Below are 16,572 nucleotides of genomic sequence, written 5' to 3' on the forward strand. Positions count from 1 at the left end.
GTAGTGCTAATGGACTAAATAGACAAAATATTTCAATGTAAATGAACGGAAATTTCGCCTTTGTCTCGTTGTTTGCTGAAGCAGCCAATGATATGCAAGTGACAGAGTGAATTTGACCTTTCAGTCTGTCACAAGATCATGTTTTCAGTAGCTAGCACTAATCCCATAATAATCCATTGGCGCTTTGCTAAAGATCACATGCGCTCCTTTGTTTCTGCAAAGTTCGGTGTATAATAAGGCGGGCTGTTAGGCATCGAGACTTGTGCGTATAATGGCTCTGCCTTGAAGGGTCCAGAATGGGTTTTCGAACGTTCAACTACCTATTTTGGGGATTTCATCTGTGGATTTTGTCTGGTAAGTCGAAATTGGCCAGGCCATGTACTGTACGCGGTGGAAATGTGTTTGTTTGATTTTGTTCGTTCGTCAATTTACAATGCAATTACAGGAGTATGAATATTTCACCACCTATTTCGAAAATACTGCATTACTGGTTTGGAAAGTCGCTTTTTGGCGTTCAGCGCGTGTTTGAATGGAAGGATTTAGAGCATAGTAGTGTCTTAGTGCTTCTTAGTGCTTTGTTTATCACGTTAAAAAGCATGATCAGTGCTTTTACCCCAACATGAACGTACATCTGTTATGGCGATCAACATACATGCTAATCATATCGTCTTCCTCTTTTACGCTTTGTAGGAAGCCTTCTCTCGGGACTACAACACAAGCGATCGCTCGATTCTTCTAGGTAGGGTCTGTGGAGTGCAAACCGTTGTTTTGTTTTTATATTAGTTCTCTGTTTGCTTGTTTAATGTAAGAAATAATTAGACTTGACGTGGTATGCGCCTCTTGTGAATGAACCATGCAAATTTCGCTTTGTGTGAAACAAGTATGGCGAGAAAAGTATTCAGAACACGCTATCAAGAATAGGCTTTCACGCGCGCGGTAATCAAAGTGAATGTGGTGCTCTATTGAAATGTCTTCGCTGAATGAAACTTTTATTAATATCCAACCCCTTGGTCGCGATTTCCTATCGCATTTCTTTTCACTCGTGCAGAGAAACAGCGGCGAAGCTTTGAAAGTTAATAGCGGCTTACAATTCGCTCGAGGCCAGCTGGGTTCATGCACTGATTGAAAAAGTTCAGACGGTGTGTTTGAAATTTTAGATAACCGTGCTAATGGCTAGCTGCTGAGAGTCGTAAAACAGCAAAAAGCGACTACAATGGTGCGGTATCTGGATTGTGTTGATTCGAAGTTTGTTCATTTCGCATTGTTTTCATTGATGGACTCTGTGTTCCTTTCATTCTCTTCTAATCGGCGCTGGATAATCCTTCTTATATACATTTTCCATTTTGTTTTGACCTCAGTAAATTAGAAGGTCAGAAGAGAGGTGGAAATGAGTATTCCACGTGAAAAAATTGTGTGTGTTTAAAATTTAGATCCTTAGTTAGTTGATTGTATTGTTTGATTCAGCTCTCTGAAGCATTGAGCAGTTTGTTTTAGAATGTGCCGCTCGGAAGACTTCATTGTTCTCCTTTGAAGTGTAAATGCGAAGAACAAAGACAAAAATTAACGTATAAGTCGATCGGGACAAGAAATTTGCATGTGATAGTTGGTCTGTCCATTGTTTACATGTTTAGTTCTTGTTCGAGAAGGTTAAATCGAGAACTTTGCTCTTAAATCGTCATTTTCGCGTCGGTATTGCGTGGCTCTTGGGCCGATCTAAAGCAAAAACGTAAATTGCACTTAAAAGGTTAAATAAATATCGATGCTTCGAACTTAGTTTGAAGCCCTTAGAACAACACAATGTCTGGATCGTTGTATTAAATTCACGCACGTATTAAGTCGGGTCTTTTTTTGCTTGTTAATTTAGACGCAGCAGAGCTTAAAATGAAAATTCGTGACATGATGATAAATGTTCATTTCACTTAACAGCAGGGAGCGCGATTTGGAACATCCAAGAATCATTTGCGGCTGTTTGGACTTTGTCATGTTACCATATAATTTCATGAAATGTAGACGTGATATTCCAAAATGGTGTTGATATGAATACCTTTCACACTGAGACATTCTGTCTGGGTATCAAAATTAAAAGCAGTTTTGATGCTATGTTCTTGTCGGAAACTAATTATTTTTTGTAAAAAAAACTGTACAGTTCAAGGAATTACTGGTGTTATGTTGAATTTATCCCCTTACTTTCACATGCATGTACCATAAAGTTTTGCAGTGTAGTGCATAATATTAATGTCTGTTAGGAGAACAACATCCTACAAGTGGCCTGTCAAATTGCATCAGTTCATGATATCCAACTTCGATTGCAATACAGTTGAACCTTACTATATCGAACTCTTCGCTATCTGGAACTCAAAAAATCCATTTCCCTTGGATTTGCTTTTCTGTCATTTAATTACTATCAGCTATCTTTCCTGCTTTCTCGAACTATTTTTCGTTTCCGTGAGAGTTCCAGATACAGTTGAATCCTGATAACTTGACCCTTCAAGGAAAATGATTCAAGAGGTTTGAGTTATTGGGGGTTTAATTTATGGAGGGTAAAATTAGTAAGAACATGCATGACCTGGAGGGGAATCTAAAAAGGTTTGAGATAGCTGGTTATTCGAGTTATAGTGGGTTTCAACTGCATGTATTCGTAGTCTAGGAGACTAGTCAAGCAGGTTTTTCTGTAAACCTCTCAATCATTCTCACTTCTGACATTGCAAGAGCAGCAAACACTGTTCAGAGTCAGGATTGCAGAAAAAAAAACATTGGATAAAGAATTTCTTATAAGTCATTTTAGTGTGTAATATCGCGGTACATTTTACACATGATTTGCATTTTGACTCACTGGCCGTTCCCCTTCTTGCTATCCAAAACACAAAAAAATATACAGCAAAGTACACACTGAAATGTCTAATAAGATGTTTATTTTACTTTTTTATGATGAGTTACATATTGCTTTTAAAAACCTTCTTAACAACCTTGTGTTGCTTGCAGCTCTCAGTTGTCAAACCACTCAAAGTCATGTCCAGGTTGCAAAGGTATGAATTTCTAAACTTTGTATATACCACACAAGTGAATAATGCTTTTCCTGTGTGCTGTTTGGTTAACTCGAAGGTGATAAGCAAAGTACTATTTACTTCTAAGCAGCTAAAGAGAAACAAACTGCCTTCCCGCGTCACTTTCTTTACCGAAAGTGGTGTTTTGGTCCGCTAGTTATTCAACTTGTGTGGTAAATACTAAAACAATTATTCACCATATTTTTACGTAACGTGTATCTGCCACTAAGGAGAATTGTGCTGTTCCAGAAAATGTCCATTAACCCCTGAGTCCCAGGGAAGGTTTTTTAGTTTGAATTCCTCACCCCTTTGGTCATTCCAGTTAAGCCCCATACTTTCGTTTAAATTTTTGGTTTTTTAGACCCCCACTCCCTAAGAATTTCCAATTATTATGACCTTTCATGGGGCGGGTATAGATATATTTTCTTGAGCTGCACTTAAATAGTTTAATCTTGTGACTGGTTGTTATACAGTGTTAATATTATCTGCTGTGTTTTCTGTCCATTCATGTAAAATTTGTTATTGTAGACTCAGTGTTCAGCATTAAGTTTGTTTTTCATTTTTGTGGCTTCATTTTTGTCATCCTTGAAAAACCCCAAGCATCGTGCTTAACATATTTCATTGTAAATTTATGAGCCCACATTTACCACATTTAATGATATCAGGGAAAGATATCTTAATAAACTGAGTTAAAAGTCACAGTAATAGTAACTTTATAAATCAGTAAATCTCCCAGCACACATCCATTATACATGTACATAGGGGGTGGGGCAGGTGCCGAAAATATCATAAGCGCAGCATAAAATTGGTTCCTCAAGATATTCCGTCTTGTGAGTGAGTTCAAACATCTTCGAAACTTCCTTGGAAGTCTTTGGGAAATTTTGTTTATCTTCGGAAAAGTTTGAAAAATGATCGGAAATATTCGGCCCCTCAAACAACAATCGGAGAATCTTCGGTCTGGAAACTGCTCAGAAAACAAAAAGTTGCTAGAACAGAAAAAAAGTTGAGTGTCATGTAGAATAATATTCTTCACTATTTATCACCGAGCTTAAAATCTACCATCTTTATTATTTACTACAAATTTGATGATTTCGACATTGCTGATCCTAGCAGTATGCAGGACGCGTGTCACTTATCAACCTAGTAAATGGCCTAGCTCACAGCGAGTCTCACGTAGCTCAGTTGGTTAGAGCGCCCAACCGATATCTGGGAGGCCATGGGTTCGATTCCCGTCGGGGACTCAGATTTTTTTCTTTTTCCCACGCTCGTGTCATGTAGAATAATATTCTTCACTATTTATCACCAAGCTTAAAATCTACCATCTTTATTATTTACTAGAAAAAAAGTTGCTCCAAATATGAAAACTTGCCAGGTATTTTGGGGACAGTCTTACATGTAGCCCCTCCACGTTCCAAAACGCTCGGCTGCCTCTGATGTAGTGTTCAAAATGGTTCAAATGTTGAAGCAGCTACTTGATTTTTTTAATACTTTGCCGTAGCAGTTTCTTTTCCCAGTGAAACACCAGTCAATGTTTGGTTTCTATTCTAACCCAACACATGGACTGCTGCTTTCCTGTTATTTTCCATTTCTTGCTGAAATGTTTTGAAAGTTACCAGCAGAAGATTACTTAAGTTCTTAACACCAGACATTCCCAGATATTCAGTAGCCTCTACCAAACATTAATGAACTAAGTTTTGATGAAGATCACAAAGCATGTTACAAGACTATATTTTTCCTTCTGTTTTACAGCACCAGTATTTGACAAACCTCTTCAAAATCAAACAGCAGTGGAAGAAGACAGAGCACAATTCAAATGTTATGTGAGTGGTTCTCCCAAACCAGATATTACATGGTACAAGAATGGAAGTATAATAAGAAACAAGAGTGGATCGTTTATCATTATTCCCAGGTATGTACTGTACCCTTGTGGGATGTGGCTGAAGTTGTGTCTGACAGATCCAAGGCAGTAGATTTAAACCCCCACAGAAGGCCATGTTTTGAGAATATAATTCACTGAAGAATTATGAAATGAATTTTAATCAGCGATTTTTAAACTGTAAATTTAATTTTCTTCTTGCTCAGTGAATAAGTGCTAGGCATGCCTGGCCCCTGTTGTTGCATAATTTGTTGACTGACCAGGAGGGCCGCGATGGAAATGTTTTAGTTGAAGTTGATAATGATCCTAACCCAACACTACACTTGGTCAATTTACCTATATTGTTATATACAGTATTTACTCGAATAAGCGCCGCCCCCGAATAAGCGCCGTAGTCATGATGCGGCGCTTATTCGATGAATTCCGTTTAACTAAAAACACTCCTACAAAGCCACTCTAAAACATACTTGGACATTTCTCTCCATCAAAAGCGATGTATTTTAGTTCAAAGTGACTGTTTTACCGCTCGCCCATTAGTTTTTCTATCCAACATTCTATCTTACGATAGGTAGTTCTGTAAATGTTGCGAAGTTTGCCAGGATAGCTAGGGCCACTTTTCTCTTCAGCAAGAGACGAATACTGACAACCAAAAACGTTATTTTCAATTACTGTAAAAGATTGGATTCTTTGTGGCGTCCAAATTTTAAATAAGTGCCGCCCTCAAATAAGCGCCGCCCCCGAATAAGCGCTGCACTTGAGGCGCTGAAAATTTAATAAGCGCCGCGGCGCTTATTCGAGTAAATACAGTAACTTTTTTCCGGCTTAATTTGGTTGGATAGTTGCGAAATTTCATTTGTGATTAATAGATAATCAGTAGTGAGATATATAATGTGACAAAATGGCTGACTTGGTTAGAACAACCTGTCCGGCCCTACACCCATAGCTTGCTGTACTATTTTTGAAAAAAACTACATAAGTGGAACTGTATGGTGATATGATAGCTAGAAGGCATACCTCTCTCTCTGCCCTCACTTGCCATAAAAATACAGTTGAATCCTGATAACTCGATCCTCAACAACTTGAACCTCCCGCTAACTCGGACCTTGTTTAATTCCCCTTTAGGTCATTGTCTTACTAATCTTACCCTCTTACCGAACCTTTTTTGATTTCCCTTGAATTTTCAAGTTAACGAGATTCAATAGTAAAGGGAAATTGGTGAATCCTTGGGGCAATCCAACACTGCTTGGGATAACATGCGATGGACTAACATCGCATCGCTAAAGTTACTTGCCAACATACATACATACGTACATAAACTTTATTTAGGTGTCAGGGTGTTTAGCTAAATAGCTATTTGGGGACACTAACATAAATATACAAACCTGATTAGCTGCTAGAATAAAATATACTGTATGGGTTTGTGAGTCATATTTGTTTGCTGTTCTGCATATTAGAGATTGGGGTTCAAGGCTTAAGGTTCGCTATGTGAAGTTGAGTGATGCTGGAGCTTACACCTGTGTGGCAAACAATTCACTTGGAACAGTGAGAATGCAAGCTTTCCTTGTTGTGAATGGTATGTTTACCTCTAGTACGCTTAGTCCTTAATTATTTTATTAAAGAGAAATGATATTTTATTATAAAATCGCTCATCTTTTATTTTATCAAAATATTCTGTCAACAGTCTATCTTACACTGACGTTCACACTGCGAAACTTTCCTTTGGTAGACAGAGAAAATAACTAAAGTGTAAATTGAAAAAACTATGATCAATGTAAACGTTCAGACAAGGATTTACATTGTGATTTATATCTTGATTATCAATTTACAAACTGTTATAAAAAGTAAATGCCTACTTAAAATGCCTAAAATTTTATTTTTTTAGAAAGTGTTAAACCTACAACACCCCAAGACAAATCAACACTTGGTAAGTTTACTCAGCTCATAAGCTCTGATATCAACAAGCACATTCTCCCTAGTTTATTGTTTATTTTTTATAGTGTGAGTTACGAGAATTTGATAAAACATCAGCTGAGACTGTCTTCCTTTAGTAGATATACACAACATCATATATTTGAACTGCATTGAAAAGATTTAGTACATGAAAGACCCCTTTTTCCACTTTATTACCCAGAATGTCAGGATTATTACAAATTGATTCTTAAGTGTCTGTCAAATGCTTTATTTTACTTTAGTAAAATTAAACTCCAAAATAAACAAACAGGAGACAGCATGACGCCGTCTGTAACCCAAAAGCCCAAGCAAATCTTCTTGGCCACACAAATAGCCAGCACGCCATCCCAAGTTCTTCTTTTGTGTTATGTTAGTGGTTTATAATAAGAACAGTAGTGGTATATTAGTGTTATTGGTAGTGATTTCAACTTAGCTAGCAGATTAAAGCCTTCTCATCACGCTAGAGAAGCACCATTTTTACAATTCTGCATGTTTTTGACTGCAGTCAGTTTAACAAAGGTCAAGTTCTGAATTCCCTTATTGTGCATAATCCCTGTTTTCAAGTAGGGAGCGCACGAAACAAATGAATCTTTCATTCCTTTATAAACGGTAAAAATACACTAAAATATTTATGTTCAGTTTATTGTTCAACATATATCATAAGCAGTATGTTTGCTGCTGGTCTGACACATTATTGAGAGAATTTTATATTTTGACTGTAGAAAACAGATCACCTTTGCCCTCTGATCCACCTTCCAGGAGGACAACTACTTCATTTTCTACACAAGGTACAATGTGACATAGTGATAATTGGTGTCAATAATAAATTGTTACATTCTCTGTTGAGTATGTACTGTGGAACCGCCATCCCATTAATAGTAAAATTTATGGAAAAGAACCCCGATATGATGAAACCTCATCATAGCAGACATATTTTGCCAGTTCCTTGGGCCTTAGTTATATCCAGGTTCCAATGTGTTTGTGTTTTTGACCAAGTGCGAGGTCAACAATAGCTGTTTTATTGCAGTCATGTAGAGAAAGAATGAGGCCAATATCCAGCCATCTTGACTGATTGTTAACCAATCAGTCGTGCCATCACATCAATTTAACAAAGAACTTGTCCAGCAGTGTGTTTCATTTCTTTACTAATCATGGATCTTTTTTGCAGATGTTTTGCCTAAATATTCAAAACAATCTAATCCCCAACACAGTGGGCTTGATCAGGGAAAGGAAAAACCAACAACGAATGATTTGTAAGTGAATGTCAAAAATATTATACCCTTGCACTTGCAGTAAAGAAGGCGAGGGTTAGTGGTGCTACTTGGTGTGGGTATCGTGTTTTTTGAAGGTTAACCAATGGGCAAGCAGTTTAGGGGTTTTTTTCATATCATGTTCTTTTGAGGAATTGTTGTGGACGTTATTTGAGAATGAGCTGTTATTTAAATTTTGGGCTAGCTTCTGTTGAACTGGGTAAGAAAGTTGAAGTAACAGCTAAATTTTTATGTTATGATATCTGGAAAGTTTGAGTGTGAGAGGTTTAGTTAAGTTTAGTTAGCTCTGTAAAATCTGTTGAAAATTTTGTTAATCATGTTTAGTAAATTTAGTTGGAATTGCTGCCAGTGCTATGAAGACGTTATCTGAATAATCAGTCCAGTGCATTATTGGATTTCATTTTTGGGGAATTTTTTCAGATGGTTTTTACATAACAATAGTCTTTATTATACATTGTAGTCACTAGCTGTCTTCTCATTGGCTAAGAGCCTACAGCTAATTCTGGGAATCCGCGCAACCTACAGATTTGTGAATAATCTGCTAGCAGATTATTCACTAATCTGTAGGTTGCGCGCGCAATGCATGATTTCCAAGAGCAATGTGTCAGGCAACTGGCGGCGAAGGAAATTTATAGTTCGTCGATTCACTTCTTCAACCGAGAAATAGTTTGACCAAAGTTCTAAAATTGCTGACAATAAAGTCTCGGAAAACATCGCAAAATGACTAACAAAAATTGGGAAGTAACTATTCCACGATTTAGTAGGACGACCAGCCGGAATTAGCACAAGTTTTGAAACAGGTTGAAATCGTTTGTCATTGCTTCCTTTTCCAGAAAAACAATGTATAATAAAACAATTATTAGATTCGGTTTATGTGATATTCGGAATAATCAAGGTCTCTGTAAGTGTTATCAGCCTCAGCCTTCGGCTTCGGCTGATAACACTTACCTCGACCTTGATTATTCCGGATATCACAAAAACCTCATCCAATAATTGTTTAAAATGTAAACAATAAATGAAGGACTCGGTGCAAAAAGGGAGGCCGTGATTTTGGCTTGAAATGAACATTGCCAAAACAACTCCAAAATTCGCGTGTGCGTTTGTTGACATAAGTGAACAACCCTCCAAGTTAAGACCATTTTAGTCGCCATGGCGACTAAAATTTTGGAGCTGGCGACTAAATTTGAACCAAGGTCGCCGGCCTGGCGACTAAAATTGAGAGGAATGATTGAAAGCATCAGCTTAAATTGGGGACTAAAATTTTTCACTGGCGACCAAAACTTGAGTAGTTGGTGGCCAGTGGCCACTAAGGAAAAAAGTAAACTTGGAGGGTTGGTGAAACATTGTAATGAATTTATTTTCTGTGGCTTTTGCTCTGTTTCCGAGAAATAACTCGTGCAAAAACTAGGTTTTTCCAGTCGACATCTTTAGTACTTTCTTTGTTCAAATGGAACAAAGAGACTTCTAAAAACGCCGACTTGAAAAACCGAGCTTTCTGCATACCTGTATGTTATTCCTGTAAAACAGAGCAAACACCATGGACAATAAATACAGTACAATGTTTTGCATACATAAACAAACTCACATGAGAAATTTGGAGTCGTTTTATCGATGTTCTTTTTTCGGCCAAAATCACTGCCACCCTTTTTGCACTGAACCCTTCAAATTCTGTTTCGATTTGTGTTAATTTTGTTTTATGCTTTTCTTTCTCAGGGAAATACCCACACCTCCTGCTCTTCCAGAAAATGGCACTTGTGTCTTTTATAATGGAACTGTTTGCTCAAAGTACTTGAGGGGACAACTCATCTACATACCAAGTTATGAAAAACTTGAAAACTTTGAGATCAAACTCAGCACTGCTTATAACAACTTACGGGGCTTTAAAGAAATCAGCGAGCATTGTCGACCTTTTGTAAAACCCTTATTGTGTCATTATCAGTTTAAGAGTTGTGACAAAACATCACCAGTTCCAAAGCCACGACATATTTGCTATGAGGAGTGTGAAACGCTTCGTACCAAGATTTGTAGAAAAGAGTACATTAAAGCAGAAAGGCATTTACTGCTGGAAGTCTTGTTCCCACAGTGCTCGAGCTTGCCTCGCAGAAGTTCAAAGGAGGGCAGGAATTGTATAAAACTGGGAGTTAATGAACCGAGGACTCCAAAACCAGTTGCTGAACCACCTAGGAAAGGTTAGTATTGCTGTTCTTCTACCTTCTTTCTCTGAGAGTCAAATTTTGAGTCAATGTGGTTCAAACTTTTGAGTATGTGGTTGAAACCTTAATGTGCGACCATTCTAATTCCATGTGGTACTGCTTGTTACGCCAGCAGTACAAGGTGGTTCAAACTTTTTTGTCTTTCGATGAGACTCAGTGTGTGACAATTCAATTGCGCAGTACTTTTTATTTTGTACTGTTTGTTGTGCTGTACATTGTTCTAACTTAATAGTCTGTGGGTCAGTGGTTGACACCCTAGTGTGTGTGACCATTTAAATGAAAGCTTTCGAGCAGTACAATTGTGTGGTACTGTTTACTTTCTGTACAAGGTGGTTCTAACTTTAAGTGAATAAAATGCTAGTGTGACCATTCAAATAAAAGCTATTGAGCAGTACAGTGGAACCCCGATATAACGATCTTCGATATAACGATATTACCGATATAACGATAAATATGTTATGTCCCGGCAATAGTAAAATGTATGGGACGGAACCCCGATATAACGATTCCTCGATATAACGATATAATTTTACTGCTCCCTTGGCATAGCGTTATATCGGGGTTCCACTGTACTTCCATTTGGTACTGTTTGTTATGCTTTGCAAGATGGTTCTAATTAACATTTAGTCTGTGAATGAAACACTAGAAAAAGTGTGTGACCATTCAAGTGAAAGCTACAATAATGTGTATTGAGCAGTGTTTTCATGGTGCGTCTGTGAAATGAAACCATAGAGCCTTTTTGGAAAGAAAGTCAGAAGTAACTTCAATTTCTACCTGTTGTGTAAAACAAGTACAGTGTAGTAATTCTTGAACTAGAGTCTCACCAATTTTGATTTTGTTTTACAATTTCAGCTTCACCATTTACTGGTTGCTACACTGATAAAGGAGAAAATTTCCGTGCAAACGTGAGCGTCACAGAAAAAGGCCTTGTGTGTCAGCGGTGGAATTCTTCAGATCCTCATCACCACATTTTATCAACAGAAGATTACCCAGAGCTTGCAGGCGGACACAATTTTTGTCGGAATCCTGGAGGAAAAAAGAAGAAACCTTGGTGTTTCACTACTGATGCTGACACCAAGTTTGATTTTTGTGATGTTCCAAGTTGTGGTGAGTCAACTTGTTATTAACCCTGGCCACACCATGCTAGAGCAGTTTTCAATTGAGTGTCGTAAAACCAAAACCAAAGTAAACACTCTAGCCAATCACAAAGAACACAGACAATACAGTAAACCAATCAGAACTCGAAAACGTGTGTGAGTGAGTCACGATTGGTTTTGGTTTTACTTCTGATTGGCTGAGAAAGTGGCGCGAGATTTTTAAACCAATCACAACGCGTAGCAATGCAAAACCAATGCAAACGCACACCAAGTGAAAACCGCTCAGATAAGTAATTGTGATTTCACCCAATATAATTTTCCAGTGGTAAAACAGCCAGGGTTTCAATTAGAACAAGAATAAAAGTATATTGAAAGTGCCAAAAAGTTCATAACAAACCAAACGTTTCGGCGAACGAAGATTTATTCTTTTAAACTAGGGTTTCAATTAACCCAGTTAATTTAGGTTTCACCTACACTGGGAGTTCAAGGGGGTGAACTTTGCCAATTAATTCAATGCAATATAGATATACGGAACATAAGGAAATATTAATATTACCGTAGAGGTTTCCTTTAACTTTGGAAGTAGAAATGGCTAAACTGTAGAATACCGGGCCACTAATTTGTATCTCATTGAATTTGAATGGTTCCTTTTGTTTCTACTATGCTTCGTTCTTAAAGCGTTCAGAGATATGTAAATAAGTGGCCCGGTATTGTAAAATCGCTCCCTAATAGACGGAAATTTGTTATTTAGGCGAAGGTACTCACCACGTTTTTAGTTTGCTTTCCTGAAATTCACGTCGCACCAGCTGATATCACGTGACTTACCTTATTTACTCGAAGAATACGAAAAGGACTGGGAGCTAGTATGTCGAAGATTGAGCTCGGAGGTGTTCGCGCCAGTTTTTGTTTGGATAATAAAAGTCGGAAATTTTCCGAGTGCTTCTACGAAGAGCTTATCAAACTTCAGAAGCTACTTTATAGAAGTAATTGTTAATAAAAACAGTTAACCTTGAGCTCGCTGGTAACAATATGATTTGATTTTTCAGATGATCCGTCCGCCATGTCGCAGCCAGTACAGGTAGTGAGCATCTTGTACACAATCATTCCATGCATGTTGTTCGCCATTGTGTTCTCTTCAGTTGTGATCTTCGTCTGCTGGCGATACCACAAACAGATAATCTACCAAGCCAGCCAGTCAGCGGCAACTCCTCTTGTACCTGTTGTTGGTAAACCGACTTATCCAAAGGTAGGCTCTGCGTTATAATAATCCTTATGAAGGAACGTATAACTCCGATGGCCATGAAGTTTCCAGTCTTTTCCTTACCAACTAATGCAATGCAATATAGGAATCCGCAACACGAAAAATATCCATATCTCAAAGTTTGCACGAAACTTTTTTTACTGCAGTAGAAGCCTACAGAACAGGCGGTTTAGCAGGCAGTTCGCGCTCGCCCTCGCGCAACGTGTTCGTGTTCAGTCGCGTTCGCGCTCTGCTCTGTTAAAACCGTCTGTTCTTTAGGCTGCTGCAGAAGTAAAAACATAACGAAGTCTTACCGTTCCATGATGCCCTCTCGACTTACAACTGTCTTAGGAGCTTTGTCACGTTACTTAAAGACATTTTTTGGCGAAGTACAAAATTGCCTTCGACTCAAAATGATATTTTACTAAGGATCAGTAAACACCAAAGAGGTGATATTAAACCAAGAAGAAACAAGAATGATTCAAGATCGGAAAGATTCAGGTGAATTACCTACAACAAACGTGAGAATTTGCTGCGATTACGTCTTTTTAGTATGTGCCCTCAGTGAGGAAGCTCCTTTAAATCTAAACCAGCTGTTAATTATATTCCGTTTTTAATTTGCGTTCTTGTTTTAGATCAAAGAAATGCGCCGAGAGACTGTGAGATTTCTCAAAGATTTGGGTGAAGGGGAATTTGGCAAACTGTACAAAGGCGAAGTTGTGGAAAAAGTTGAAGGCGTAGAAACAACAAGACCAATCTTGGCAAAAGTCCTGCGAAACAGCTCGGCCGCGAGTAACCGGGAATGTTTCTTTCGCCAAGCGGAGACTTGGTCCAAGTTTAGCCATCCTAACATCATAAGCATCATTGGCATGTGCTATAGTGGGCCTCCCACGTGTACACTGTATGAGTGCGTGGAATATGGCACTTTATACGAGTACCTCGTTGAGAACTCGCCTCTGGAGAGCCCTGTCGACGATGACGACGATCCAGAAACTTTAAGTTACTACGATCAGTTACAAATTGCAATTCAAGTAGCTGCGGGCATGAATTACTTGTCTCAACATAATTACATTCATGGAGACTTAGCCGCTCGGAACTGTATGGTAGGGCCTCGTATGACTGTTAAAATTACGGACGTGGCGTTAGCGCGGAACCCTTTTTCAAACGATTATCATCGTACTCCTAATAGGCCGCCAATGCCCCTTCGTTGGATGTCGCCTGAAGGGATACTTAATTACAGATTCACTGTAGAGACAGATATATGGTCGTACGGAGTGGTGCTCTGGGAAATATTTTCATTCGGTTGCAGGCCTCATCACGGGTGCACGGACGAAGAAGTCATGGAGCGAATAAGAGAACATGTTTTGTTACCGTGCCCAGGAGACTGTCCGCCCAGAATTTTCGTTTTAATGAAAGAATGTTGGGACATATTGCCTCCAAGCAGACCGCGGTTTAGTACGATTTATACACATCTATGCACGCTAAGATGGGATACGAACGGACCACACCCAACACACGATACATACGATACAGAATGCTTTCATGTCGACGTATGATTACAGAACGCTGTACCTTAGCGCTAGTCTTCATATGGATGTATTGTGTATTGTGGATACGTATGGCCAATGGAACGCGTTAAGTTTTAGACCTTATTGGATATATGGACGTGTATGAAAGGACAGACCGTTACATGGTAGCGCGAATCCAGTGATCTTAACGAGATTTTGGTGTTTACAAATAAGGCAATTGTGCGCGTTTTTCGTGCGGTCAGATGTAAAGGGTTTTTTGCATTATCGTGAACAAATCGTGTCCCAGTAACTACTAGAAAGTTTTTGAAAGGAAATAAAGTGTTAACACGGATAATACTGAACAAATAAATATCAAGTTCACACGCAGTGAGCGCAAATAAATTCAAAGAATGTATCAGAAATTTAGTAATTCACAGTAGAGGAACGAAGCTTCCTCGATAAAATACAAACAACATTCTGACTCTTAGGGACTGACCATTATTTTTTGGGAGGGGGGATGAAAAATATTGAAAAAAATTGTTTGCAGGGCCTAAAAAGACAAAATAAATTGTTTGCAAACACGATACGTATAACAAAAGATAGTAAGAATTTCGAAAATAATTGTTTGCAGAGGTGCATAAACTAAAACAAAAAGTTTGCAGAGGAAAATTTTTCATCCCCCCCCCCTCCAAGAAAATAATGGTCCGTCCCTTATGCGGTCTGGAAAAGTGCCATTTATTGCAAATCCTCGGAATCGCTTTGGAATATTTTCCGAATATTTTTGTTCAATCAGAATATAACATAAGGACTCATCTCTAATTGCCTTAGCTTTCTTATTTTGCTCTATAGAAACATTGTGACAAAACCTAACAAAGGTGTTCTAGTACCCAGATCTCACTCTTCGTGTAGCCTGCGTCGGAGGCACCTGTGTATTTTTTGGGCGCGCATTTGGAAATGCGAAGTCGCGAGATCGCCTTTCAAATTCCCAAAAACTACACAGGCGCCTGCTACTCTGCTATTCTTCGAGAAAAAAAATGAGGAAATCTGGATACCACATTAGCCGCCATCCAGACTATTGTAGCTTAATATTGTGCTGACATTTAGTTTAGTATCCTTGAACCGCGAAAAATCTACAAAGTCTTGACGATTTGCAATTTATTAGAGCGGTTTTCACTTGAGTGTCGAAAGTAAATTGCGTTTGCTTTGGTTTTGCATTACTACGCTTAGTGATTGGCTAAAAAATCTCGCGCCACTTTCTCAGCCAATCAGAACTAAAACCAAAACCAATCGTGACTCGCTCGCGCACGTTTTCCCGCGCTTGGTGCCAGCTACATGTATTTGCTTCGAGTTTTGATTGGCTCACTGGATTGTCTGTGTCCTTTGTGATTGGCCAGAGTGATTACTTTGGTTTTGGTTTTACGACACTGAATTGAAAACTGCTCTAAAGTTGGGAAAGACAGAGTAGTTAGACTATCAGATTATGTTGTAGTTCTTCAAATATCAAAGTAATTTCTTTAATACATGTATAAAGCATAACAAGAACGAATGAAAATAAATAGAATGTTACTGTTGAGTTGAGTTTTGCTGACTGACCGTGTTTCCGTTGTCTAGTAAGACATCGCCCGGCAGTACCAGGGACGGATCCAGACGTTGGACTAAGGGGTGGGGAGAGAGAAGGAACACTTTTGAGTGTGTACTTCCCAAAAAATTAGCGAGGGGGCCGAAGTCCATTCTTGTCCCCATAGCCCTTTCGTTTCTCTTAGCCCGATTGGCACGAGAAAACGGAGGACTCTGGGGACACAGGATTTTTGAATTAAATTTGAATTTTTTTGATTGGCTGTTTAGAATAAAGAATTCCTAAACGGAAGTCGAAAACGTAACGACTCTCTTATGCATTCTTTTGAAACTTCATGACTGCATACATGATGACCGGAAGTCCTAGAATCTAGGACTGGAAATCCTGTGTCCCCAGAGCCCTTTGTTTCCTCGTGCCAAGGCCCAGCCGGCTAAGAGAAACGAAAGGGCTATGGGACGAGAATGGCCGGAGTCATTAAAAAATGTCTTTTACGTTTTCTTTTACTATAAATAAGGAGGGGACCTGGACCCTTCCCTAGATCCGCCACTGAGTACGTTTATCCTCGTTCCTCATTTCAGGAATACGGAGACGAAGATTGCATGACGAGTCCAAAGAACGTCTGGGAAGGAGGCCGGGATAGTAATGGTTTGCCATCTTTGATCTCGTGTGGCGTGAAACTCCGAAATTCAAAATGCTCTATCTTAAAGACGGCGAATGCTATCGAGCTAAAAACCTTCAACAAGATAGGGTATATATTTTAAGGACCTCTCATAGCCAGTCAAGGAGGAAAACTCGGG

General features: G+C 38.8%; 1 protein-coding gene and 1 non-coding gene across 2 annotated transcripts; both read left to right on the plus strand.

Annotated features, from left to right (window-relative positions):
* The first annotated feature begins 187 nt into the window (after nt 1-187).
* Nucleotides 188-15,770, plus strand: LOC144637733 (inactive tyrosine-protein kinase transmembrane receptor ROR1-like). Its single transcript, XM_078496810.1, has 12 exons — nt 188-354; nt 691-739; nt 2,983-3,026; nt 4,794-4,953; nt 6,375-6,493; nt 6,803-6,844; nt 7,593-7,658; nt 8,039-8,123; nt 9,855-10,330; nt 11,207-11,461; nt 12,498-12,697; nt 13,327-15,770. The coding sequence occupies exons 1-12, from the start codon at nt 297-299 to the stop codon at nt 14,245-14,247; spliced, it is 2,475 nt and encodes an 824-aa protein (XP_078352936.1). The 5' UTR covers nt 188-296; the 3' UTR covers nt 14,248-15,770.
* Trnai-gau (transfer RNA isoleucine (anticodon GAU)) lies at nt 4,211-4,285 on the plus strand. The gene has a single exon. It is a non-coding gene; the product is annotated as a tRNA-Ile (tRNA).
* Nucleotides 15,771-16,572: the final 802 nt, after the last annotated feature.

The sequence above is a fragment of the Oculina patagonica genome, chromosome 14 (assembly GCF_052425735.1).
Source record: "Oculina patagonica isolate OP01 chromosome 14, crgOcupat, whole genome shotgun sequence".
Lineage (NCBI taxonomy): Eukaryota > Metazoa > Cnidaria > Anthozoa > Scleractinia > Oculinidae > Oculina > Oculina patagonica.

Coding starts and splice junctions, on each gene's coding strand:
- LOC144637733 (XM_078496810.1), top strand. CDS start 297: ATGGGTTTTCGAACGTTCAACTACCTATTTTGGGGATTTCATCTGTGG. Junction 6,494..6,802: donor AGCTTTCCTTGTTGTGAATG/GTATGTTTACCT, acceptor TTATTTTTTTAG/AAAGTGTTAAACCTACAACA. Junction 10,331..11,206: donor TGCTGAACCACCTAGGAAAG/GTTAGTATTGCT, acceptor TTACAATTTCAG/CTTCACCATTTACTGGTTGC.